This window comes from Oncorhynchus tshawytscha, linkage group LG13 (assembly GCF_018296145.1).
Source record: "Oncorhynchus tshawytscha isolate Ot180627B linkage group LG13, Otsh_v2.0, whole genome shotgun sequence".
Taxonomy (NCBI): domain Eukaryota; kingdom Metazoa; phylum Chordata; class Actinopteri; order Salmoniformes; family Salmonidae; genus Oncorhynchus; species Oncorhynchus tshawytscha.
In genome coordinates, this window is record NC_056441.1 from 22,555,192 (window position 1) to 22,582,642 (window position 27,451).

Here is a 27,451-nt window from a genome sequence, read left to right on the forward strand (position 1 = left end):
GAGAGAGAGAGGCTGAGAGGGGAAGACAGTATCTGGTATTTCTAGTAGGCCTCGAGGAGGAAAGAGGAGAGGAGGGGGTGTGGCTTAGGTTATGACATTCACTGAGAGAGAGAGAGAGTTCTGTGTGTGTGTGAGAGAGAGGGAGACAGGGAGGAGGGCTAAGTATGTATGTGACAGAGAGGATGAAAATGAGATGGGGACAGAGAAGAGGGCTGTGTGTGTAAAAGAGAGGGAGAAAAAGAGGGAAATATAAGAGAGCTGTGTTTGATAGAGGGAAGGAGAAAAAAAGAGATTGAGGGAGGGCTGTTTTGAGGATGTGCTTGAAAACGGAGGAGGGAGGAGGCAAAGGAGAGAACTGAGCTGAGAAAAATCTGTCTGATCCGCACACTGGTCTCTGCGATAGAGGAGAGAGGGAGGAGGAGAAGAGAGGCGGAAGAGAAGAGAGGATAGGAAGAAGAAGCGAGAGAACACAGGACTGCACAGGGAGGTACTGCTGTCATGGGTTGCGTTATTCATAGCTATGACAGAGGCATGTGTATGAGTTTGTGTGTGTGTATGTATGTATGAACAATTAATGTATTACACTGTTTGTGTGCATGAATGTGTGTGTGTGTGTCTGTGTGTGTGTGTGTGTGTGTGTGTGTGTGTGTGTGTGTGTGTGTGTGTATGACTGCATTGAACCTGCGTTTGCTGATGTATGATGGATGGAATATGATGGTTAGATTATTAATGATGTAATGTTAGTGCAGAATTTTCAGTGTGTGTGTGTGTGTGTGTTTGTCTATATCTTAATGGTGTGTTTGTGGATGTGCATATAAATCGTGCCGATTGAATGTGTTTAGGTGTGTGTGTGTGTGTGTGTTCATTCGTTTCATATATTGTGTGTGCACATGCACAGTTGGGCAATTTGACATGATCAAATGTTTCTGCGCATGAGCTCAGCTAGCCAACAACGCCATGACACTGCTTCATAATGTGTGTGTGTGTCACACTACTTAATAGCGTGATCAGGGATTTCTATTGGAGCAGATGTATCTGAGACTCTTCATATCATATACAGTATCTATAGTCTATCCACTGATGTTCCAGCCAGCTATCAGTGGATTAGCATGTGCTAGCCAGTTATAACAGGAAGCAACATGGAAGAGGTTCTAAAAGGCAAGGTGAAGCTGTCTGTTAGCAGTACAGGATGTGGCAGGGTGTGCGTGTGTTTGTGTGTGAACCCTAACCCTACAGCACTTCATAACCTTCATTATTCAGATTACTCATCGTCTCCCGATGCGGATGCGCAGGACTATGGTGGATGAAGGAACCAATCTACCTTTTCAGACTGCCAGAGTATTTATCTGGTCAATATGGCAGTGTGTTATGTCTGTTGTTTGTAACAGTGTGTTATATGTGAAAATGTGATTGCATTATAAATTGTATTTGAATATTTAAGGACTCTTTGACGATTAGTCCAAATGAGGACTAAAGGAGATAAAAGGAGATGAAATCTCCTTATCTCTCTCTCTTTCGCTTCCTCTTTCTCTGTCTTTCTCTCTCTATCTTTTTCTTTCTCTCTGTATCACTCTTTCTCTTCCACTCTATTCATCTCTCCCCCCCTCTCTCTCTCTCACTCATGTTCATCTGCTTAGACAGATTCATATTGGAGACCTGGAGGATCTATTGACAGGGTTAGAGGTCAGGGACTAGGCAGACATGATGACATCACATGGAAAGCTGAGGATGCAGAGAGGGAGTCTATATGAGTATGACTCCCAGATCAAAGGTGAGAACACATACTTTTCTGTGTGTGTTTTATACATACAGTATACTGCATGTACTGTCTAACTTGTGTTGTCGTGTGTATGTTCATGTGAGTTCATACATTTCTGTATGTGTGTACACGTGTGTTCGTGTGTGTGTTCATGCATGTACTGTGTGAACTTCTTTTGTGATCAAATGTTTTTGATTTAGTAATAATAACTGTCAGCAAACATGAATACATACAAACACAATCAGGTTACAACTCCCCTCCCCCATCCCAGCCCACCCGAAGACTTTAGGGATCAAATTAAATCAACACACATTGACCAGAAAAAGAAAAAAGAAAAACTTAAAGCAGCACATTCAAAGTACCTTCTGTAGCTCCGTGAACGCACCACAGACACTGACTGTACAAAATATTAGGAACCCCTTCCTAATAATGTGTTACACCTCCTTTTGCTCTCAGAACAGCCTCAATTTGTTGGGGCATGGACTCTACAAGGTGTCAAAAACATTCCACAGTGATGCTGGCCTATGTTGACTCCAATGCTTCCCACAGTTGTGTCGAGTTGGCTGGTCGTGGATCTCTACTGCGAAAATAGCTTGTTCCATCTCATCCCTCAGATGCTCAATTGGATTGAGATCTGGTGACTGAGCAGCCCACTGCAGTAAGCTGAATACACTGTCATGTTCGTGGAACCTTTCCTGGACAATCCTAGCCTTGTGGCATTATCCTGCTGAAAGAAATGTATTTACATATGGATACACTGCTGCGATGAAGGGATGCACCTGATTGGCAATGATGTTCAGCTATCCTGTGGCATTCAAACATTGCTCCACTTTTATCAAGGGGCCCAATGTGTGGCATAAAAACACACTCCACACCACCATCACCAGCCTGCAATGTTGACACATGGCATGATAGATGCATGTACTCGTGTGGTTTTCTCCATACCGTGGTCCTCCCATCAGTGTGAAACAGCAGGAACCGGGATTCAGCAGACCAGGCAATGTTTTCCCAATTCTCCAGTGTCCAGTGTTTTCATTCCTTAGCCCACTGCAACTGCAGTTTCATGTTTTTTGCTGAAAGAAGTGGAATTCTGTAAGGTCATCGGCTGCCATACCCCATTCGTCTCAAGATACAACAAGTTGTGCATTCTTTTATGGGTCTTTGGGCAACAATGTTGTAATGGGCTGTCTCCTCTCCTTTGTCTTCCTAATGTTTTGTACACCAAAGAAGTGAGTATACATTGATGGATAAAGAGTGAGTGTTGAGGCTTCCATCGTACTACAATCATTTTCTTGATGGATAAAGAGTGAGTGTTGAGGCTTCCATCGTACTACAATCATTTTCTTGATGGATAAAGAGTGAGTGTTGAGGCTTCCATCGTACTACAATCATTTTCTTGGCAGCCTTTAGGCCAGCAACAAATCAAAGTGTATTGATCGTGTACACAGATTAGCAGATGTTATGACAGGTTCAGCGAACAGTGCAATACCCAGCAATAAAACAATTATTATACACATAATCCAGCAAAATACAAAAAAATAAGTTACATCGGCTGAGCCATGACTAGAATACAGTTATACATATAAAGTGGGTGAAACAATATGTAAACATTATTAAAATGACCAGTGTTCAATGACTATGTACATAGGGCAGCAGTCTCTTAGGTGCAGCAGGGTAGAATACCAGATGGAAGCCGGCTAGAACAGTGACTAAGGTTCAGGGCAGGGTACTGGGTGGAGGTCAACTAGAACAGTGACTAAGGTTCAGGGCAGGGTACTGGGTGGAGGTCAACTAGAACAGTGACTAAGGTTCAGGGCAGGGTACTGGGTGGAGGTCAACTAGAACAGTGACTAAGGTTCAGGGCAGGGTACTGGGTGGAGGTCAACTAGAACAGTGACTACGGTTCAGGGCAGGGTACTGGGTGGAGGTCAACTAGAACAGTGACTAAGGTTCAGGGCAGGGTACTGGGTGGAGGTAAACTAGAACAGTGACTAAGGTTCAGGGCAGGGTACTGGGTGGAGGTCAGCTAGAACAGTGACTAAGGTTCAGGGCAGGGTACTGGGTGGAGGTCAGCTAGAACAGTGACTAAGGTTCAGGGCAGGGTACTGGGTGGAGGTCAACTAGAACAGTGACTACGGTTCAGGGCAGGGTACTGGGTGGAGGTCAGCTAGAACAGTGACTAAGGTTCAGGGCAGGGTACTGGGTGGAGGTCAACTAGAACGGTGACTAAGGTGCAGGGCAGGGTACTGGGTGGAGGTCAGCTAGAACAGTGGCTAAGGTTCAAGGCAGGGTACCGGGTGGAGGTAAAGAACTGAGAGGGCAGGGTACGGTGACTAAGGTGCAGGGCAGGGTACTGGGTGGAGGTCAGCTAGAACAGTGGCTAAGGTTCAAGGCAGGGTACCGGGTGGAGGTAAACTAGAACGGTGACTAAGGTTCAGGGCAGGGTACCGGGTGATAGGTGGCTAGTAACAGTGACTAAGGTGCAGGGCAGGGTACTGGTCAGAGGCTGGTTAGTGGTGACTATTTAACAGTGTGATGGCTTGGAGATAGAAGCTGTCTCTCAGTCTCTCTGTCCCAGCTTTGATGCACCTGTACGGTCTCCTTGCTCTAGATGGTAGCTGGATGAACAGGCCGTGGCTCGGGTGGTTGAGGTTCTTGATGACCTTCTTGTCCTTCCTGTGACACTGGGTGCTGTAGATGTCCTGGAGGGCAGGCAGTGTGCCCCCGGTGACACGTTGGGTTGACCACACACTCTGGAGAGCCCTACAGTTGCGGGCAGTGCAATTGCGGTACCAAGCGTTCATACAGCCGAAATGATTTTCTCATTGGTGCATCTATAGATGTTTGTGAGGGTCTTAGGGACCAAGACAAATTTTTTCAGCCTGCTGCATGCCAAGGAACTTGAAGCTTTTTAGCCTCTCCACTGCGGCCCGTCGATATGGATGGGGGCGAGCTCTTTCTGCTGTCTCCTGTAGTCCAAGATCAGCTCCTTCGTTTTGTTCATGTTGAGGGAGAAGTTATTTTCTTGGAACTTCTCCTGCAGAGCTCTCACTTCCTCCCTGTAGGCTATCTCATCGTTTCTGGTAATCAGGCCTACCACTGTTGTGTCATCAGCAAACTTGATGATTGAGTTGGAGACGTGCGTGGCCACGCAGTCATGGGTGAACAGTGAGCACAGGAGGGGGCTGAGCATGCACCCCTGTGGGGCCCCCGTTTTGAGGGTCAGCGTAGTGGTGTTGTTGCCTACCTTCACCACTTGGGGTCAGTCCAAGACCCAGTTGCACAGGGAGGGGTTCAGACCCAGGGAGCTGAGTTTAGTGATGAGCTTGGAGGGCACTATGGTGTTGAAGGCTGAGCTGTAGTCGATGAACAGCATTCTTATAGGCATTTCTCTTGTCCAGGTGGGATAGGGAAGTGTACAGTGCAATGGTGATTGCGTCATCTGTGGATCTGTTGGGGCGATAAGTGAATTGCAGTTGGTCTAGGGTGTCGGGTAAGATGGAGTTGATACGGTCACTAACTAGCCAATCAAAGCACTTCATGATTACAAAAGAGAGTGCTACAGGGCGATAGTCATTTAGTTCAGTTACCTCCGCCTTCTTGGGTACAGGAACAATAGTGGACATCTTGAAGCATGTGGGGACAACTGACTGGAATATGGAGTGATTGAATATGTCCGTAAACACTCCAGACATCTGCACATGCTCTGAGTACGCAGCTTGGAATGCCATCTGAGCCAACAGCCTTGCGAGGGTTAACACGCTTAAATGACTTACTTACGTCGATCATGGAGAACGAGAGCACACAGTCCTCATGACCGCTGGAGGCCCGTGTCGGTGGCTCGATTTTGTTTTCCTCGAAGCGGGCGAAGAAGGTGTTTAGCTCGTCCAGGAGCGAGGCGTTGGTGTCCGCGATGTGGCTGGCTTTCCCTTTGTAATCCATGATTGTCTGGAGTCCCTGTCACATAGGTCTCATGTCTGAACCATCGAATTGCAACTCCACTTTGTCCCTGTACTCTCGTTTTGCCTCTTTGATTGCCTCACAGAGGTCGTAGCTGGTCTGCTTGTGCATGTCCATTTTCCCAGTCACCTTGCTATGGTTAAATGTGGTGTTCTATGCATTCCCTGACTAACCCAGTCACAGTCAGTGTACAGTGCCTTGCGAAAGTATTCGGCCCCCTTGAACTTTGCGACCTTTTGACACATTTCAGGCTTCAAACATAAAGATATAAAACTGTATTTTTTTTGTGAAGAATCAACAACAAGTGGGACACAATCATGAAGTGGAACGACATTTATTGGATATTTCAAACTTTTTTAACAAATCAAAAACGGAAAAATTGGGCGTGCAAAATTATTCACCCCCCTTAAGTTAATACTTTGTAGCGCCACCTTTTGCTGCGATTACAGCTGTAAGTCGCTTGGGGTATGTCTCTATCAGTTTTGCACATCGAGAGACTGAATTTTTTTTCCCATTCCTCCTTGCAGAACAGCTCGAGCTCAGTGAGGTTGGATGGAGAGCATTTGTGAACAGCAGTTTTCAGTTCTTTCCACAGATTCTCGATTGGATTCAGGTCTGGACTTTGACTTGGCCATTCTAACACCTGGATATGTTTATTTTTGAACCATTCCATTGCAGATTTTGCTTTATGTTTTGGATCATTGTCTTGTTGGAAGACAAATCTCCCTCCCAGTCTCAGGTCTTTTGCAGACTCCATCAGGTTTTCTTCCAGAATGGTCCTGTATTTGGCTCCATCCATCTTCCCATCAATTTTAACCATCTTCCCTGTCCCTGCTGAAGAAAAGCAGGCCCAAACCATGATGCGGCCACCACCATGTTTGACAGTGGGGATGGTGTGTTCAGGGTGATGAGCTGTGTTGCTTTTACGCCAAACATAACGTTTTGCATTGTTGCCAAAAAGTTCCATTTTGGTTTCATCTGACCAGAGCACCTTCTTCCACATGTTTGGTGTGTCTCCCAGGTGGCTTGTGGCAAACTTTAAACACTTTTTATGGATATCTTTAAGAAATGGCTTTCTTCTTGCCACTCTTCCATAAAGGCCAGATTTGTGCAATATACGACTGATTGTTGTCCTATGGACAGAGTCTCCCACCTCAGCTGTAGATCTCTGCAGTTCATCCAGAGTGATCATGGGCCTCTTGGCTGCATCTCTGATCAGTCTTCTCCTTGTATGAGCTGAAGGTTTAGAGGGACGGCCAGGTCTTGGTAGATTTGCAGTGGTCTGATACTCCTTCCATTTCAATATTATCGCTTGCACAGTGCTCCTTGGGATGTTTGAAGCTTGGGAAATCTTTTTGTATCCAAATCTGGCTTTAAACTTCTTCACAACAGTATCTCGGACCTGCCTGGTGTGTTCCTTGTTCTTCATGATGCTCTCTGCGCTTTTAACGGACCTCTGAGACTATCACAGTGCAGGTGCATTTATACGGAGACTTGATTACACACAGGTGGATTGTATTTATCATCATTAGTCATTTAGGTCAACATTGGATCATTCAGAGATCCTCACTGAACTTCTGGAGAGAGTTTGCTGCACTGAAAGTAAAGGGGTTTTATATCTTTATGTTTGAAGCCTGAAATGTGGCAAAAGGTCGCAAAGTTCAAGGGGGCCGAATACTTTCGCAAGGCACTGTACACTGAATATACAAAGCATTAGGAGCATCTTCCTAATATTGAGTCGCACACCCCTTCTCTTTTGCCCTCAATTTGTCAGGGAATGGACTCTACAAGGTGTCAAAAGCATTACAAAGGGATGCTGGCCCATGTTGACTCCAATGCTTCCCACAGTTGTGTCAAGTTGGCTGGATGTCCTTTGGGTGGTGGACCATTCTTGATACACACAGGAAACTGTTGTTTGAAAAACCCAGCAGCCTTGTAGTTCTTGAAACCTAGCACCTGCTACCATACCATGTCTTGCCCATTCACCCTCAATGGCACACATACACAATCCATGTCTCAATTGTCTCAAGGTTTTAAACTCCTTCTTTAACCAGTCTCTTCATCTACACTGACTGAAGTGGATTTAACAAGTGACATCAATAAGGGATCATAGCTTTCACCTGGTTAGTCTATGTCATGGAAAGAGCAGGTGTTCTTAATTTACTCATTGTACATTGATACTATTCTCAGAGGCAACCCGGAACATTTCCATGTCCGCGTGATCAAAACAATCTTGAAGCATAGATTCCAATTGGTCAGAATGGAAGAATGTGCATCTGACAAAGATAAATGAAGTACAGAAAAACATTTAAAAAGTCAAATAAAAGGAGATGCAGGAATATTTAACACAGTGGACAAGTTTGATGCTACTTCACCCCAGAATATAGACACCTAAGGCCATTCCCAAACCATGTGTATAAAGGTACCAGGGCCTGTGGTATGACTTAAAGTAGTGATGGATGTTTTAACAAGTGTTTTAACAATCCATCTTTCCTACAACAGCAGAAGATGTAACATGCGTTTCCCAAAACACCACACAGAGAACCAAAGGAACGAAAGGAAAGGAGCGCCGTTCTCAGATCAGCTTTCTCCATTCAAATCTTCCCATAACATCAGAATTATTTCAGAACTCCTAGATAGATATTACCACCTATGGCTACAAATATTGAGGCAGCTTATTGTAATGCTTACCCAATGAAAATACACTAATGTAAGGGTTTTCCTGTGGTGAAGGAGAAGCGGACCAAAATGCTGCGTGGTGGTTATTCATGTTCTTTAATAAAGGAACTAGACATGAAATAACTAACAAAACAATAAATGTGGAAAACCAAAAACAGTCCTATCTGGTGCAAACACAGAGACAGGAACAATCACCCACCAACACACAGTGAAACCCAGGCTACCTAAGTATGATTCTCAATCAGAGACAACTAATGACACCTGCCTCTGATTGAGAACCATACTAGGCCGAAACATAGAAATACCCAAAACCTAGAAAAACAAACATAGACTGCCCACCCAACTCACGCCCTGACCATACTAAATAAATACAAAACAAAGGAAATAAAGGTCAGAACGTGACAACTAAATCAGATTTGGCACATGTTAGGCTGTCAAATGTATTTATGAAACCCTTTTTAAATCAGCAGATGTCAAAGTGTAATGATGACGCCGTGAGTCAAGAAGCAGGTGCAGGTCAAACGTTTAATGAAAACAACAAGCATAAAACAAGACAGCGTAACAGAAGCACGGTAACATGAACACAGGTGCAAGACCAACTGAGCAATGAACAAAAGGAAGGGACCTATGAAGGGGAGGTAATGAGGTCCAGGTGTGAAACGTAATGATGAGTGCCAGGTGAGCGTAATGATGAGTGCCAGGTGTGCGCAATGATGATTCCCAGGACCGGTGGTTATTATTTTGGCGATGCCGGAGGGGAGGAGCAGGAACATGACACAAAGTAATTATACAGGAACCCAGCCTAAAACCCCAACAGCAAGCAATGCAGATGTAGAAACACGGTGACTTGGAAGAAACCTAGTGAGGAACCAGGCTATGAGGAGTGGCCAGTCCTCCTCTGGCTGTGCCAGGTGGAGATTATAAGAGTAGATGGCCATTAAGGCCAGATTATTCTTCAAGATTTTCAAACATTCATAGATGACCAGCAGAGTCAAATAATAATCACAGTGGTTGTAGAGGGTGCAATAGGTCAGCACCTCAGGAGTTGGATTTTCATAGCTGAGTATTCAGTGGTCAAGGGAGCAGATGAGGTACAGAGAGAGAGAGAGAGAGATGGAGAACAAGAGAGAGAGGGTTGAAAACAGCAGGTCCTGGACAAGGTAGAACATCTGGTGATCAGGTCAGGGTTCCATAGCCACAAGCAAAACAACAGAAACTGGATCAGCACCACAACCAGGTGCACTGGGAACAATCGGGAGTCATTAGGCCAGGTAGTCCTAAGGCATGATCCTAGGCCTTAGGTCCTTCGAGAGAGAGAGATAGAGATGGGACGATTAGAGGGAGCATACTTAAGTTCACACAGAACACCAGATAAGACAGGAGAATTTCACTGGATTGGACAGATTGACCCTAGCCCCCCGACACATAGACTATCGCAGCATAGATATTGGAGGCTGAGATAGGGGGGGTCGGGAGACACTGTGGCCCTGTCCGACCTATACCCCCGGACAGGGGCAGGATATAACCCCACCTACTTTCCAAAGCACAGCCCCCGCAACACTAGAGGGATATTAACAGACCACCAACTTACTACCCTGAGACAAGGCTGAGTATAGCCCACGAAGATCTCCTCCACTGCACAAGCCCGAGTGGGTGCAAAATTGGACAGGAAAATCACATCAGTGACTGAACCCACTCAAGTCATTTATAGTAAAAAAAAGCCTGGCACGACATGATGCAGCCCTCCTAGGGACAGCATGGAAGAGCACAAGTAAGCCAGTGACTCAACCCCCGTAATGGGGTCAGAGGCAGAGATCCCAGTGGAGAGAGGGGAGCCGGCCAGGCAGAGACAGCAAGGGCGGTTCGTCACTCCAGTGCCTTGCCGTTCGCACCCCTGGGCCAGACTACACTCAATAATAGGACCTACTGAAGAGATGGGTCTTCAATAAAGACAAAGTTCGAGACCGAGTCTGTGTCTCTCACTTGGATCGGCAGACCATTCCATAAAAATGGACCTCTATAGGAGAAAGCCCTGCCTAGGAACAATAAGGAGGCCTGCGTCTTGTGAACGTAGCGTACGTGTAGGTATGTACGGCAGGACCAAATCGGAGAGATAGGTAGAAGAAAGTCCATGTAATGCTTTGTAGGTTAGCAGTAAAACCTTGAAATCAGCTCTAGCTGACAGGAATATGATCATTTGGGGTTCTAGTCAAGATTCTAGCAGCCGTATTTAGCACTAACTGAAGTTTATTTAGTGCTTTATCCGGTTAACCAGAGAGTAGAACATTCTGGTAGTCTAATCTAGAAGTGACAAAATAATGGATTCGTTTTTCCGCATCATTTTTGGACAAAAAGTTGAAGATTTTTGCAACGTTACGAAGATGTAAAAAATATTCTTGATACGTTCGTCAAAAGGGAGATCAGGGTCCAGAGTAACACCGAGGTCCTTCACAGATTTATTCGAGACAACTGTACAACCATTAAGATACATTTTAAGATCCAACAGCAGATCTCTTTGTTTCTTGGGACTCAGAACTAGCATCTCTGCTTGGTCCAAGTTTAAAAGTAAAACATTTGCCACCATCCTCTTCCTTATGTCTGAAACACAGGCTTCCAGGGCAGGCAATTTTGGGGCTTCCTTATGTTTCATCGAAATGAAACAGCTGTGTGTCGTCCGCATAGCAGTGAAAGTTGACATTGTGTTTCCAAATGACCAAGAGATAGAATATATAGTGATCAATTGATTTGTCAGAGGACAAACCATCCACAGAGACGAACTGATATCTTTCTGACAGATAAGATCTAAACCAGGCCAGAACTTGTCCGTGTAGACCAATTAGGGTTTCCAATCTCTCCAAAAGAATGTGGTGATTGATGGTGTTAAAGGCGGCACTAAGGTCTAGGAGCACGAGGACAGATGCAAAGCCTTGGTCTGACGCCATTAAAAGGTAATTTACCACCTTCACGACTGCAGTCTCAGTACTATGATGTGGTCTAAAACCAGACTAAAGTGTTTTGTATACATTATTTGTCTTCAGGAAGGCAGTGAGTTGCTGTGCAACAGCTTTTTCTAACATTTTTGAAAGGAATGGGAGATTCGATGACATTTTTCAAATTTTTCAAACCTGTAATTAAAATAGATTTTTGGGGGGGTTAGAATCATTTGATTTAGACAACATACCTACCACTTTGAAGATGAAAAATATGTTTTTCTTGTGAAACAAACAAGAAATAAGACAAAAAAATAGAAATCTTGAGTGTGCATAACTATTCACCCCACCAAAGTCAATCCTTTGTAGAGCCACCCTTTGCAGCGAATACAGCTGCAAGTCTCTTGGCACATCTAGCCATTATTCAAGGCAAAACTGCTCCAGCGCCTTCAAGATGGATGGGTTCCCCTGGTGTACAGCAATCTTTAAGTCATACCACAGATTCTCAATTGGATTGAGGTCTGGGCTTTGTCTAGGCCATTCCAAGACATTTAAATGTTTCCCCTTAAACCACTCGAGTGTTGCTTTAGCAGTATGCTTAGGGTCATTGTCCTGCTGGAAGGTGAACCTCCGTCCCAGTCTCAAATCTCTGGAAGACAAACAGTTTTCCCTCAAGAATTTCCCTGTATTTAGTGCCATCCACCATTCCTTCAATTCTGACCAGTTTCCCAGTCCCTGGCGGTGAAAAACCGGGGATGGTGTTCTCAGTGTAATGAGAGGTGTTTGGTTTGCACCAGACGTAGCATTTTCCTTGATGGCCAAAAAGCTAAATGTCAGTCTCATCTGACCAGAGTACCTTCTTCCATATGTTTGGGGAGTCTCCCACATGCCTTTTGGCGAACACCAAATGTTTTTTCTTATTTTTTTTCTTCAAGTAATGGCTTTTTTCTGGCCAATCTTCCGTAAAGCCCAGCTCTGTGGAGTGTACGGCTTAAAGTGGCCTTTCAGAACAGGTGTATATATACTGAGATCATGTGAAGATCATGTGACACTTAGATTGCTTACAGGTATACTTTATTTAACTAATTATGTGACTTCTGAAGGTAATTGGTTGCACCAGATCTTATTTAGGGGCTTCATAGCAAGGGGGTGAATACATATACACGCACCACTTTTACGTTTGTATTTCTTTAGAATGTTTTGAGACAAGTAATTTTTTTTCATTTCACTTCACCAACTTGGACTATTTTGTGTAAATCCATTGCATGAAATCCAAATAAAAATCCATTTAAATTACAGGTTGCAATGCAACAAATAGGAAAAATGCCAAGGGAGATGAATACTTTTGCAAGGCACTGTATTTCAATATGATTGAAATAGGCCTATAGCCTACTGTTTATATTATAATGCATCAGTTTTCATTTGAAGCTTATTTTGATATGTAGCTTGTTTGTATCAATTGAATAGACATTGGTACCTTTGCATTTGTAGTCCCCTTTGTTCTGAGGTCAGAGAGATGGATAAACCATGTGATTCTATGTTTAGCTGAGCTCTTCTATGTATATATTGACTCGGGATGGCAAAAAGGCATCTAACAATGCACTTAGCTGTGGCCTGAGTGGTTTGAGGCAGGCGTTAGAGTGTTTTCGACGTACATTTACATTTTTTATGTAACCTTTATTTAAGGCAAGTCAGTTAAGAACAAATTCTTATTGACAATGACGGCCCATTAATAATTATGTTTTTTGATCAGATCTGTTCGTGATCGCCTCTGTTGTGAACTTCGTACGTGTGTCTGTGTGTATCTGTGTGTGTGCGTGTGTCTGTATGTGTGTGTAGACCTGCGGGCCCAGCTGTGTGACCAAATGAAGGTTCTGGACGGTCAGGTGGAGGTCAAAGGTCAACAGCTGTCTGACCTGTCCGAGTTCTTCCGTCGTCGTGGTGACATTGAGGCGGAGTATGCCCGTGCCCTCGACAAACTTACAGAGAGGTTCACCCTAAAGACCAAGAGGTGTGTGTGTGTGTGTGTGTGTGTGTGTGTGTGTGTGTGTGTGTGTGTGTGTGTGTGTGTGTGTGTGTGTGTGTGTGTGTGTGTGTGTGTGTAAAGAAAAAAATTCTGCATTGTTTATTTTGATTTTATTGCTTGATCTGTTTATACTGACTGGCAGACATTATTATTGGTGGAATGTTAGTATAGGGAACTCAATGATAATGTTACGTAAATTGGTTTAAGTCTTGCCCTCTCTGTCCTCACCCTGTCTCTCCCCGGTGTCTCTCCCCCTCTGTCTCTCCCTATCTATCTTTCCCCCTCTGTCTTTCTCTCCTCTACCCCCCCCCCCCTGTAGGAAGGAGCAGAGTGGTCAATCAGTGTCTCAGTGTTGGTCAGTTTTGTTGACTCAGACACGTGCAGAGAGCAGAGAACATGCAGCGCTGAGTGACTCCTGCTCACACACACTCACACAGCGACTCACACACTGCTCAGAGGACACACACCGCCTGGCAAAACGGGTAAACACACATTCATATTTACAGTACCTGAACAAATGATCGACCCACTTCCTTTGGCTTCCAGTCAAGATCGTCTGTACATAAAATGATACGTATTTTTCACTGATCTACACAACTCCAGAATCTAAAAGTGAAAATGTGATAGCGTGTTACACTGTCTGATGATTGATATGTCTCTGATCAGAGTAAGGAGGTGGGAGTTCAGATGCAAGATGAGCTACTGAAGGTCACCACTGAACTGCAGACGGTACGAACATACCTCAGTCACTAACGATGTGGACAAAAGTAAAAAGGTGAAGATTGTATCACTAGTGTGTGTGTGTGTGTGTGTGTGTGTGTGTGTGTGTGTGTGTGTGTGTGTGTGTGTGTGTGTGTGTGTGTGTGTGTGTGTGTGTGTGTGTGTGTGTGTGTGTGTGTGTGTGTGTGTGTGTGTGTGTGTGTGTGTGTGTAGGCTCTGAGGACATACCACCAGTACCATACAGAGAGTCTGACAGCGGAGGGGAAACTAAAGGAAGCCACACGATTGGAGGAGAGACAGACAGGGAAGTCAGCTGAACTGGGGATAACCCAATCAGGAGGCCAGCGGCGGAGCTCTGTGAAGAAGATGGAGAAAATGATGGAAAAGGTAAGGGTCGCGTCTGACTACACTGCTAGATCTCACAATGTATTTACTATAACAGCTAACCACATCGTATGATATAACAATCTGATGCCCGACTGCACAGTCCATGATGTGGCACATAACCATTTGTTAATCCAATGCAACGTCTGCAATAAAGTCAGCCTGGAGGGTGGCTAAGGTTGTTGTTGAGATGTGTGTGGTTTTCATGTGGCACAGGATACAGACAGTTTTGTAGAGTTTTGAGTCAGACATCCTGTGCCACATGAAAACCATACACAACAGAACAATAATGTGAGCTACTTCTGTAGTGCCAAATCAAACCAACTACAGCTAGTGTCAAACCCCTTGACCCTAAACCCTAACCTCTAACCCCTGGCCTGAGCCTGTACCAAAGGCAGTATGAATCAACAGACCTTTGTTGTCATTAGCTATTCTTTTAACCAAATTGTGTGTGTGTGCTCTCCATAGAGACATGGCAGAGTGCAGGAGACCCAGCTGAAGTGCACTAAGGCTCGTAATGACTATCTGCTGAATCTGGCAGCTGCCAACGCAACTATGAACAAGTACTATCTACAGGATCTCAGCACACTCATAGACGTGAGTCACTGTGTGTGTGTGTGTGTGTGTGTTTTCGTGCGTGCTGGTGCCTTTGTGTGTGTCTGTTACGCAATCTTATATTATAAAATGTTTAACTGACAAACTAAGTATTAATCTCTCTCTCTCTCTCACACACACACACACACACACACACTCTCTCCCTCTCAGTGTACTGACCTGGGGTTCCATCTCTCCTTGGAGCGAGTGATGAGGTCCTACCTAGCCAGCAGGGGGCGTGTTCTGAAGGCTGAGGAGGCTGGGCTGAAGCAGCTGGAACAGGAAGTGACATCACTGGATCAGGGCGGAGACAGAGACGCTCTCCTACAGAACCACGACACAGCATTCTGTCTGCCCTTCCGCTTCAGTTACCATCCTCATGAGGGAGACCAGGTACCCACACATTCATGTTCATCCATCAGTGGATGATGACCGTGACACATTTTATCAGAATTATGGAGTGCAAAGATGGCTGTTGACGAGGCCAATATGTGTCCTGTATATTCTGTGACACACTGAACATGATATGTTGAGATCCCACAGGAAGAGCTGTTGGTTCACACACCAGTACACCTGTTATACTATACACATCCCTAATGTGTTCCAGGTGGGCGAGGTGAGTGCGGAGAGCCAGGTGAGGTATGAGTTAGAGACCAGGTTCCAACAGCTCCAGTCCCGCCTCTCCACCGAAACCTTGGAAACAGAGGAGGTGAGGTTTTCGCTCTATTCTTAATCTATCCATTGATTTATCGAACCATCGATCAATCGATTGATCCATTTTCTATCTATTGTATGTATCTATTTTCCAGGTCAGTAAGACACTGAAAGCTACCCTCTCCGCGCTATTGGACAATATGTGTGACAGTGACAGTAACCCCCCCCCTGACCTGCCCATCAGCCTATCACACGACCCCATGGGAACGGCCTCTGCCTCCAAGCTAGCCCTTGCCAAGCGGAGAGCCAATCAGCAGGAAACAGAGACATTCTACTTTATGGTGAGGACATCCCATTGGTCAGGGGAAGGTGTGAGGGGAGTCTAATGATAGTATTATGGATTGCGTCTCCTTATAGTGCTTCTGTGACCAACTAGGTTTGAAACCCGGGACATCTGAAAAACACAAGACTGTGTTAGCCAACTGAGCTAAAGCTGTGTAAACAAGCTAAAGCTGCAAAGGTTAAAGTGTGTATCTCTGTTTCTGTCATTTGTCAGAAAGTTAAGGAGTATCTGATTGGAAGCTCCCTGATCTCCAAACTACAGGCTAAACATGACCTGCTGCAGGAGGCCATACAGAAAGGTACTTCTACTATACTAATACTATACTACTACTGCACTACTACTGTACTACTACTATTCTACTACTTTACTAATACTATACTACTACTGCACCACTACTGTACTACTATACTAATACTATATACTACAACTGTACTACTACTATACTTCTACTACTGTACTACAATTTTTTATTTATTTTTTATTTAACCAGGAAGGGCTCATTGAGATTTAAAATCTCTTTTTCAAGAGCGTCCTGGTCAAGATAGGCAGCACCAAGTAATTACAAAAACTACAGACAAACAACATGAAAAACTACAAGTGATCTAGTAAAAACCATAGAATTAATAAGAGTATAACAAAATCAAAAACAGCAAATGAAAAACATTGACAGGTCAGGGAATCAGTCTCAAGATCATTCATCAGTGATATAAAAACATTGACAGGTCAGGGAATCAGTCTCAAGATCATTCATCAGTGATATAAAAACATTGACAGGTCAGGGAATCAGTCTCAAGATCATTCATCAGTGATATAAAAACATTGACAGGTCAGGGAATCAGTCTCAAGATCATTCATCAGTGATATAAAAACATTGACAGGTCAGGGAATCAGTCTCAAGATCATTCATCAGTGATATAAAAACATTGACAGGTCAGGGAATCAGCCTCAAGATCATTCATCAGTGATATAAAAACATTGACAGGTCAGGGAATCAGCCTCAAGATCATTCATCAGTGATATAAAAACATTGACAGGTCAGGGAATCAGTCTCAAGGTCATTCATCAGTGATATAAAAACATTGACAGGTCAGGGAATCAGTCTCAAGATCATTCATCAGTGATATAAAAACATTGACAGGTCAGGGAATCAGCCTCAAGATCATTCATCAGTGATATAAAAACGTTGACAGGTCAGGGAATCAGTCTCAAGATCATTCATCAGTGATATAAAAACATTTACAGGTCAGGGAATCAGTCTCAAGATCATTCATCAGTGATATAAAAACATTGACAGGTCAGGGAATCAGCCTCAAGATCATTCATCAGTGATATAAAAACATTGACAGGTCAGGGAATCAGCCTCAAGATCATTCATCAGTGATATAAAAACATTGACAGGTCAGGGAATCAGTCTCAAGATCATTCATCAGTGATATAAAAACATTGACAGGTCAGGGAATCAGTCTCAAGATCATTCATCAGTGATATAAAAACATTGACAGGTCAGGGAATCAGTCTCAAGATCATTCATCAGTGATATAAAAACATTGACAGGTCAGGGAATCAGTCTCAAGATCATTCATCAGTGATATAAAAACATTGACAGGTCAGGGAATCAGCCTCAAGATCATTCATCAGTGATATAAAAACATTGACAGGTCAGGGAATCAGCCTCAAGATCATTCATCAGTGATATAAAAACATTGACAGGTCAGGGAATCAGTCTCAAGGTCATTCATCAGTGATATAAAAACATTGACAGGTCAGGGAATCAGTCTCAAGATCATTCATCAGTGATATAAAAACATTGACAGGTCAGGGAATCAGCCTCAAGATCATTCATCAGTGATATAAAAACATTGACAGGTCAGGGAATCAGCCTCAAGATCATTCATCAGTGATATAAAAACGTTGACAGGTCAGGGAATCAGTCTCAAGATCATTCATCAGTGATATAAAAACATTTACAGGTCAGGGAATCAGTCTCAAGATCATTCATCAGTGATATAAAAACATTGACAGGTCAGGGAATCAGTCTCAAGATCATTCATCAGTGATATAAAAACATTGACAGGTCAGGGAATCAGCCTCAAGATCATTCATCAGTGATATAAAAACATTGACAGGTCAGGGAATCAGTCTCAAGATCATTCATCAGTGATATAAAAACATTGACAGGTCAGGGAATCAGCCTCAAGATCATTCATCAGTGATATAAAAACATTGACAGGTCAGGGAATCAGTCTCAAGATCATTCATCAGTGATATAAAAACATTGACAGGTCAGGGAATCAGTCTCAATATCATTCATCAGTGATATAAAAACATTGACAGGTCAGGGAATCAGTCTCAAGATCATTCATCAGTGATATAAAAACATTGACAGGTCAGGGAATCAGTCTCAATATCATTCATCAGTGATATAAAAATACCAATCGGGACAAGATCTTCCAGTTTAAAAGTATTTTGTAATGCGTTCCAAGACGATGGTGAAGAGTACATACTGTAAGTGGTTCAGCTATGAAATCAAATACCAGATTTAAAAATCAGGGATCCAAAAGATCAGGATCTGCAGGCTTTCTCTGATCTAAGGATTTCAGGGCATTATGTACCACCTGCACTGAGAATGACAAAAAGCTAAAAGTTTGACCAGCTCTCACTGGTTCATCCACACAGGGTTGTACAGAGACAGAGGACACTGAATCAAACAGCCTACCAGATGATACAAAGTGCTAATTGAAACAATTCAGCATTTCAGTTGTCATATACAGCAACAGAGTCCTTCAAAACACATGACAGTAATTCATTAACATCACTGTTTCCAGACATAGACTTAATAGCCTTCCAAAACGTTCTAGGGTCATTCAGGTTATCACTGGTAACAGACATAAAATATTCAGACTTGGCCTTCCTGAGAAGAAAAGAACACTTGTTTCGTAACTACCTAAAAATAAGCCAATCAGCATCAGAACATGATTTCCTTGCTTTAGCCCAGGCTAGATTATGGTCGTGAATAATACAAGACAGCTCAGAAGAAAACCATGGATTAACCTGCCCTTTAACCCTGAACCTGCGGAATGGGGCATGTTTGTTTACTATTTGGAAAAAAACATCATGAAATCATTTCCAGGCAGTTTCCACATCAGGGATAAACTCAATCTTACTCCAGTCAAAATAAAACAAATCATGAAAGAAAGCCTGCTCATTAAAACACTTCAAATTTCTCTTACGAATAAAACGTGGGTTTGTCTTAGGATCCTTAGTATTTCTAACAGCAACAACAGCACAATGGTCACTTAAATCATTACAAAAAACACCAACCGCAGAATATTTATGTGGAACATTTGTCAATATCAAATCAATCAGGGTAGATGTATCTGGGCATTTAAGATTTGGGCGAGTGGGTGAGTTAATCAACTGGGTAAGATTCATAGAATTACAAAACATTTATAAATCATCAGACACCGGCTTTAACCAACACCAGTTGAGATCACCAATCAAGATCATTTCACTGTCAAGAAGTTTAGACATAAGGTTCATCAGAGAAGAAAATGCATCACCGAGAGCAGAGCTGGCTGTCTATAACAGCCAATCACAGTTCTAGAGAGCAGAGGAGGGTCTATAACAGCCAATCACAGTTCTAGAGAGGCCCTTTGAAACCTCAATATTCAAAGCAAGAAATTCCAACTGTTTACAAATAGTTTCACACTTTGCCACACTTACAGGGAATTTAGTTTTTACATATATACTGCACGACTACACTACTACTGTACTACTACTATACTACTACAATACTACTAATATACTAATACTATACTACTACTATACTACTGCTGCAATGCTACTGTATTAATACTATACTGCTACTATATTGCTACTACTATACTACTACTACTATACTGCTGCTGCTCTACTACTATACTACTACTACTATACTGCTGCTGCACTACTACTGTACCACTACTGTACTACTAATATACTACTACTTTTCTACTACAATACTGCTACTGCACTACTACTATACTACCACTGTACTACTACTGTTCTACTACTATACTGCTACTACACAACTACACTACTACTATACTACTACTATACTACTACTATACTACCACTGCACAACTACACTACTACTATACTACTACTATACTACCACTGCACTACTACTATACTACTACTATACTATGCCTATAATGCTACAGCACTACCACTGTACTACTATTACACTACTCTACTACTACCACTGCACTACTACTATACTACTACTATACTACCACTGCACAACTACACTACTACTATACTACTACTATACTACCACTGCACTACTACTATACTATGCCTATAATGCTACAGCACTACCACTGTACTACTATTACACTACTCTGCTCACACACTGCTACCACTACTGCACTACTACTATACTACTACTATACTACTACTATACTACTGTACTATGTCTATACTGCTACTACATTACTTCATTACTACTACTGCACTACTACTATACTACCACTGTACTACTACTACACTACTCTACTACTACTACTACTACTGCACTACTAGTATACTCTGACAATACTGCTACCGCACTAGTACTGTTCTACTGTACTACTACTACTTTACTAGAACTGTATAATACCACACAACTACTACACAACTAATCTTGCACTATTCCTAACTCTCTCCCTCTCGCTCTCCTTCTTCCTTATTCCTCCCCCCCACCCCCATCGCCCCCCTCCCTCACCCTCTCTATCTTCAAATATCTGTTTGTTTTCCAGCTAAGGCCGTTGATAGCGACCCCTCCAGGTAAACATTCCTGTTATTTCTCTGAGAGAGAGAAAGGGAGAGAGACATGGAGAGAGAGAGAAATGAGAGAGAAAAAAAGAAAGACGAGAGAGAAAGAGAGAGTATAATCTTCAACGCAGCAACAAATCCAAGACTGTAGCAAAAACAACACTACACTTTTACTGTTGAAAAGCATGATGTGTGTGTATCAGTGTATGACTGGTGAGTGATGCTGTATATCTCCCAGAATGCAGTGTGCTAGGTCAGTGCGTGTGCGGAGGTCCAGACCCTGTTCCATGTACAGCCACACTCTCTTCACCTCTGATATGCTGGGTTTCATACAGGTAACACACACACACAAACATACACACTAATATGTCATAACGCTAACATGTGTAGGAGAGATATGCAGTGTGTGGACAGAAGCTTCAGGAAATCAATCTCCGCTCCAACACTAATACTGACAATGTGTCATGAAGCTCTTCAGCACTTTTGTTCTCTCTCGTCAACTTTCTTTCTCTCTCTAAATTCTCCTCTTCTGAGAGCTTAAACAGTAGTCTCTCTCCTACTCCGGTGAGGGATCTTAAACAGTAGTCTCTCTCCTACTCCGGTGAGTGATCTTAAACAGTAGTCTCTCTCCTACTCCGGTGAGAGATCTTAAACAGAAGTCTCTCTCCTACTCCGGTGAGGGATCTTAAACAGTAGTCTCTCTCCTACTCCTATGAGGGATCTTAAACAGTAGTCTCTCTCCTACTCCGGTGAGTGATCTTAAACAGTAGTCTCTCTCCTACTCCGGTGAGGGATCTTAAACAGTAGTCTCTCTCCTACTCCGGTGAGAGATCTTAAACAGTAGTGTCTCTTCTACTCCTATGAGGGATCTTAAACAGTAGTGTCTCTTCTACTCCTATGAGGGATCTTAAACAGTAGTGTCTCTTCTACTCCTATGAGGGATCTTAAACAGTAGTGTCTCTTCTACTCCTATGAGGGATCTTAAACAGTAGTGTCTCTTCTACTCTTGTGAGTGTGCCTTGTTCCCCTCTTGTGCTTTCTTTCACTTTTATAATCTTCTCTTCACTCTTTCTCTTTCCCTCTCTCTCTCTCTCTCTCTCTCCCTCTCTCTTTCTGCTTGGCTGAGTGTAGAAGAAGGAGGAGAATGTCTAGGACACAGGTATTATTGACTCTTTCCTGTCGTGTGTGTGTGTGTGTGTGGTGTATGTTGCTCTGACTTCCATTTGACTCTTTCTTTCTCTCTTCTCTTCTCTCTCTCTCTCTCTCTCTCTCTCTCTCTCTCTCTCTCTCTCTCTCTCTCTCTCTCAGAGTTCAGGCAGCAGATTCCTGTGGTGGTTGAAAGCTGCATTCGCTTCATAAATCTTCACGGTCTGCACCATGAGGGGATATTCCGTGTTCCAGGGTCCCAGAGAGAGGTCAACCACATCAGGGACGCTTTTGAGCGAGGTAGCCTGCACACACATAGGTGTTGTCTGAGAGAGGTACTGGGGAGTGTTGCATCAGATGACCATGCAAAGATTATATTTGGGGGATGCAGTGTGTATGTGTGCATGGAAGCTGAGTTGTCAACAACATGTTTGTGTGTGTGTGTGTGCGTGTGTGTGTTTGTAGGAGAGGACCCTCTAGCAGACAGTGACTGTGACATTGATTCGGTGGCTGGTGTGTTGAAGCTGTACTTCAGAGGACTGGACCCGCCGTTGTTCCCTGATGAATACTACACAGAACTATTGGACTGTGTCCGTAAGTCAAACACACACACACAATGCTACACACTACTGACACTACTGACTTGTGTCTGTAACTAAACACATGTACTGTATGATATCATGCCTCTCCCTCCCTCCCTATTTCTCCCTTCCTCCCTTTCTCTGTCTCTCTCTCGCTCTCTCTCTTTCTCCATCCCTCTTTCCCCCTCCCCTCTCTCTCGCTCTCTCTCTTTCTCCATCCCTCTTCCCCCCCTCTCTCTCGCTCTCTCTCTTTCTCCATCCCTCTTCCCCCCCCTCTCTCTCTCTCTCTCTCTCTCTCCGTCTCTCTCTCTTTTTCTCCATCCCTCTTTCTCCCTCCCTCCCTCCCCCCTCACTCGCTCTCTCTCTTTCTCCATCCCTCTTTCTCCCTCCCTCCCTCTCCCTCCCTCTCTCTCTCTCTGTCCGTCTCTCTCTCTGTCTCTCTCCCTCCCCTGCTCTCTCTCTCTCTCTCTCTCTCTCTCTCTCTCTCTCTCTCTCTCTCTCTCTCTCTCTCTCTCTCTCTCTCTCTCTCTCTCAGAAAACGAGGGATTGGCAGAGAAAGCAGCTCAGATAAAGTCAGTTGTCTCCTCCTTCCCTCGACCTCTCCTTATCGTCATACGTTACCTCTTCGCTTTTCTCAACCAGTACGTTTCAGTTTGCACATTCATGTCCTGTGTGTGTCTTCACAGAGCCAACTCCCATACACAGCTGAATAACTTGGCGGTGGGTGGGTGTGTGTGTGTGCGTGCGTGTGGCTGTGTATGTGTCTGGTGTGTGTGTAGTGTGTCCCAGTACAGCGATGAGAACATGATGCAGCCCTATAACCTGGCTGTGTGTTTCGGGCCGAGCCTCCTGAGAGGGTCGGATTCTGGTGATGTTGTCGCTAGGCAACCACAGGTCAATGACCTCGTCAAGACCATGATCCTCCAGTATGATGTCATCTTCCCGTGCCAATCAGAGCTGCCCGGGCCCGTGTACGAGAAGCACATGACTCTGGAGCAGGAGTACTGGTAAGATAGAGAGAGATAGATAGATACTAACAGATACTGTACTATCCTGATTTATAAATCAGTTACCATAAAGCACAATCATTTTGTCACATTTAAACATCTCTTAAAGGTGCTGAATGGTCAATCTGACATCTGCATTGGCTGTGCAGCATTTACAGTGATTCAGCCTCTGCAGAAGTCAGGGCATTCATACTTCTTGTGCTTCGTGGAGCAGCACAGAGCTGTTGTTTAGGGAACTTGTCAAGGAAAGTAGCTTGTATTTATACAGGACCTCCCTTTCCCACCGACCGGCAACCAATCATGTCAATGTGAAGCTAAACGGAGCTTACGGAGCACTCTGCATTGTTACAAAATTTGTGAGGTGCACGGTGATGCGGTACGGAGCTCAATTTGGCCTCTAATATGCCTCCGGATGCTCCGCAATTGCATCACATCCTCCATACGGAGCCTCCGACCACATCGGATCAAGCATAAATGGGCTTTTATGCAGTACTGACCATATTGTTTACTTGTGGAACAGAGAGAAAAAGACTGATGTTGTCTCTGTTTGTAGTGAACCAATCACAGAGGAGGGAGATGGGGAGACTGAACAATTCCACATTGAGGATGGTGAGCACGCACATACACACACACACACACACACACACACACACACAGACACACACACACTGTGGTAGATATTCTGATTTAACAAATGAGGAGAGCAAGAACCAATCACCAAATCTGGTTATACTAGTTAAAAAACCTTTATTGTACTTATTAATAAGGGAGCTGTCACAACATTGGATCAAGTGAGAGCTCAATGTTTCTGAGTTGGGGCTTGTCTTATACAGCCCAACCTTGCTACATTTCCTACAACACACCACAACTGTATCAATGTGTCGAACCAACCCCTATCTACAAGATGTGTCCAAATATTCTGTACCCTATGTTCTCTTGTTAGTACTAAGAACTGTTTGTTCTTAGAATAGAGGTTAAGGAGAGACTTTTGTTCAGAACAGAGATACCTCGTTCCGAACATGCAAGTTTCAGAGTACAGAGGGTGGGGGCAAGAACACAAGATGGTGGATTAGGCACAGAGTTAGGTGAAAACAGCAATTTACACAACCAGAATACAGGATTGTACATACCTATAATTTAAAGTAATGCTAATACTAATTTTTCACCCCCACAACACACAAACACATGCTCACACCTCTCTCTTTCTTCAGAAATGTACAAAAAAGTTTTGTATTTCTTGTAGAGTGGGAGGCGGTGGCCATGTTTGATTACACCGCGCGGTCTGCTACTGAACTATCCTTTAAGCAGGGGGATCCACTCCTTCTGCACAGCAAGGCCTCTTCTGATTGGTGGAGAGGGGAAGCGGGAGGAGTTAGGGGTCTCATACCGCATAAATACATCAGTGTGTTGGAAGGGTGAGTAAAATGTAAACAAGAGACAAGAGAAATACCTCTTCCCCCTCTTCTCCTACTTTTCCCTGTTCCCCTCTCTTCTCCTACTTTTCCCTGTTCCCTCTCTCTTCTCCTACTTTTCTCTGTTCCCCTCTCTTCTGCTACTTTTCCCTGTTCCCTCTCCCTTCTCCTACTTTTCCCTGTTCCCTCTCCCTTCTACTACTTTTCTCTGTTCCCCCTCTTCTCCTACTTTTCTCTGTTCCTCTCTCTTCTCCTACTTTTCCCTGTTCCCTTGCTCTTCTCCTACTTTTCTCTGTTCCCTTGCTCTTCTCCTACTTTTCTCTGTTCCCATCTCTTCTCCTACTTTTCTCTGTTCCCATCTCTTCTCCTACTTTTCTCTGTTCCCTTGCTCTTCTCCTACTTTTCCCTGTTCCCATCTCTTCTCCTACTTTTCCCTGTTCCCCTCTCTTCTCCTACTTTTCCCTGTTCCCATCTCTTCTCCTACTTTTCTCTGTTCCCATCTCTTCTCCTACTTTTCCCTGTTCCCTTGCTCTTCTCCTACTTTTCCCTGTTCCCTTGCTCTTCTCCTACTTTTCTCTGTTCCCATCTCTTCTCCTACTTTTCCCTGTTCCCTTGCTCTTCTCCTACTTTTCCCTGTTGCCCCTCTCTTCTCCTACTTTTCCCTGTTGCCCCTCTCTTCTCCTACTTTTCCCTGTTCCCTTATCTCTTCACCTACTTTCCATGTTCCCTCTCTTCTCCTACTTCAGAGCGGAGCGAGGGAGGAGGGATGAGGTCAGTGGAGGAAGCACTGGAAACCTGGCTTCAGAAGAGCTTCAGACTGAGAACACGACCCGGTACACACACACACACACACACACACACTCACACATAAACACATAGACATGCAAATGCTTGAGGGGTCTACCTGTATATATCAAGAACTAGTAAAGCAAGGTCTCTGTGTGTGTGTGTGTGTGTGTTTGACAGGCTGCGGGTGAACAGTGACAGTGCTTCGTTGCCTGGACGGCAGAGGGCAGCGGAGGGCAGAGGCAGTCCCGTCCGAAAGAACCCCCTCTCCCCTGTGACACGTCAAAACACAGGGTACAACATGCTATGCATGCACGCACACACACACACACATAAACACACACACACACACAAACAAACTAACACACTCACACACACCTGTAATGTACCAAAAACACTCCATCAGCAATCTTACTCCCTCCCTTTCTCTCCCCTCTGTCTTTCCCTCTCCCTCTCCCTCTCTTCTTTCTCCCCTCCTCCGCTCTCTCCTCTCTCACTCTCTCTCTCTCTCTTTCTCTCTCTTTCTCTCTCTCGCTTCTCTCTCTCTCGCTTCTCTCTCTCTCTTCTCTCTCTCTCTCTCTCTCTTAGGAATCAGGAGCGTAGGCACACCTTGGACAGTGTGAGGCAGAGGGCAGGAGCCATAGAGAGACAGACAGATGGAGGATCTATTGAAAGACCGGTGGGTGGAGATTAAGTCATTTTTGGGGACTCGCCCTTGAGACTGCTGAAATTAAATACATTGAAAGAAATTTAGTGCAAATAGTCAATTTGAAGCATTGCAGATGTTTAATTTTGAGGTAGATGTGGCTGGATACTGTACGTCTAAGACACTGAAACGTCTCTTCCTTCCTCGCTCTCTCCCTCCCCCTCGCTCTCTCTTTCAGGACATCAGTAAACAGATGAACTCTGTATTCAAGGAGCTTCTCTCTCGCCAGCCGTCCCTACATCCTGCTGCAACCCAGGCACCTCCCTCCTCTTCTTCCTCCACCTCCTCCCTCCCTTCCTCCTCCTCTTCCTCTTCATCCCTCTCCTCCTCTCTCCCAGGAGGCAGGAAGGTGGGGTTCAGCCTCAGGGGGCGGGCTCTCTTCAGACCAGCGGACCAATAGGAGGACTGAAGCAGAATTATGATAATGATAATAATGATGATTTATTTTTCTGACACGTTTGTGTGTGATATGATATTAGTGTGTGATGATGTTTGTGTGTGATATTGCTAGTCTTTTACACCTGTCTCAGTGCTGTCTATCGTTCTCTATTAGAACAAGGATGGGTTTGGTTTCCAATAACTCAGGGCTGGGGTAACTTACCTATTTCTGTGGTAAATTGTTTTTAAACTTGATAAACACTCATTTAAACCACTTAGTAAGAGTATAACAACTTACTTCTTAATTATAATACTGGAAACTGGGTCCAATAGCATATCCAAGATGGCCTCCACACCAGATCCTGGGATGCTGGTTAAACTGTGAAAATGATTCTTTCCACCACTCTAGTAATTCTAACTCTATGGTCTGAGGGGCTTTGTTCACTCTAGTCATTATATTTCTATGGATGCAACCCTCCTCCCTCTTCCCTGGACCACTGTTGATGATGTCACTGGAATAGCTGTATTAAAATACTTCTGTGGTAAAAGGAATAAATAATAAATATTAGATTCTGATTGGCTGGTCTGTTGT

The 27,451-nt window shown here is 44.0% G+C and overlaps 1 protein-coding gene across 1 annotated transcript; it reads left to right on the forward strand.

Moving 5' to 3' along the window:
* The first annotated feature begins 119 nt into the window (after positions 1–119).
* Positions 120–27,435, forward strand: arhgap4b (Rho GTPase activating protein 4b). Its single transcript, XM_042295413.1, has 23 exons — positions 120–487; positions 1,638–1,771; positions 13,168–13,339; positions 13,674–13,836; positions 14,021–14,083; positions 14,288–14,461; positions 14,927–15,055; positions 15,224–15,445; positions 15,660–15,761; positions 15,862–16,047; positions 16,263–16,347; positions 20,828–20,855; positions 21,975–22,002; positions 22,154–22,289; positions 22,455–22,583; positions 23,106–23,211; positions 23,350–23,577; positions 24,131–24,186; positions 24,821–24,992; positions 25,736–25,822; positions 25,956–26,069; positions 26,364–26,454; positions 26,660–27,435. The coding sequence occupies exons 2-23, from the start codon at positions 1,702–1,704 to the stop codon at positions 26,879–26,881; spliced, it is 2,763 nt and encodes a 920-aa protein (XP_042151347.1). The 5' UTR covers positions 120–487; positions 1,638–1,701; the 3' UTR covers positions 26,882–27,435.
* Positions 27,436–27,451: the final 16 nt, after the last annotated feature.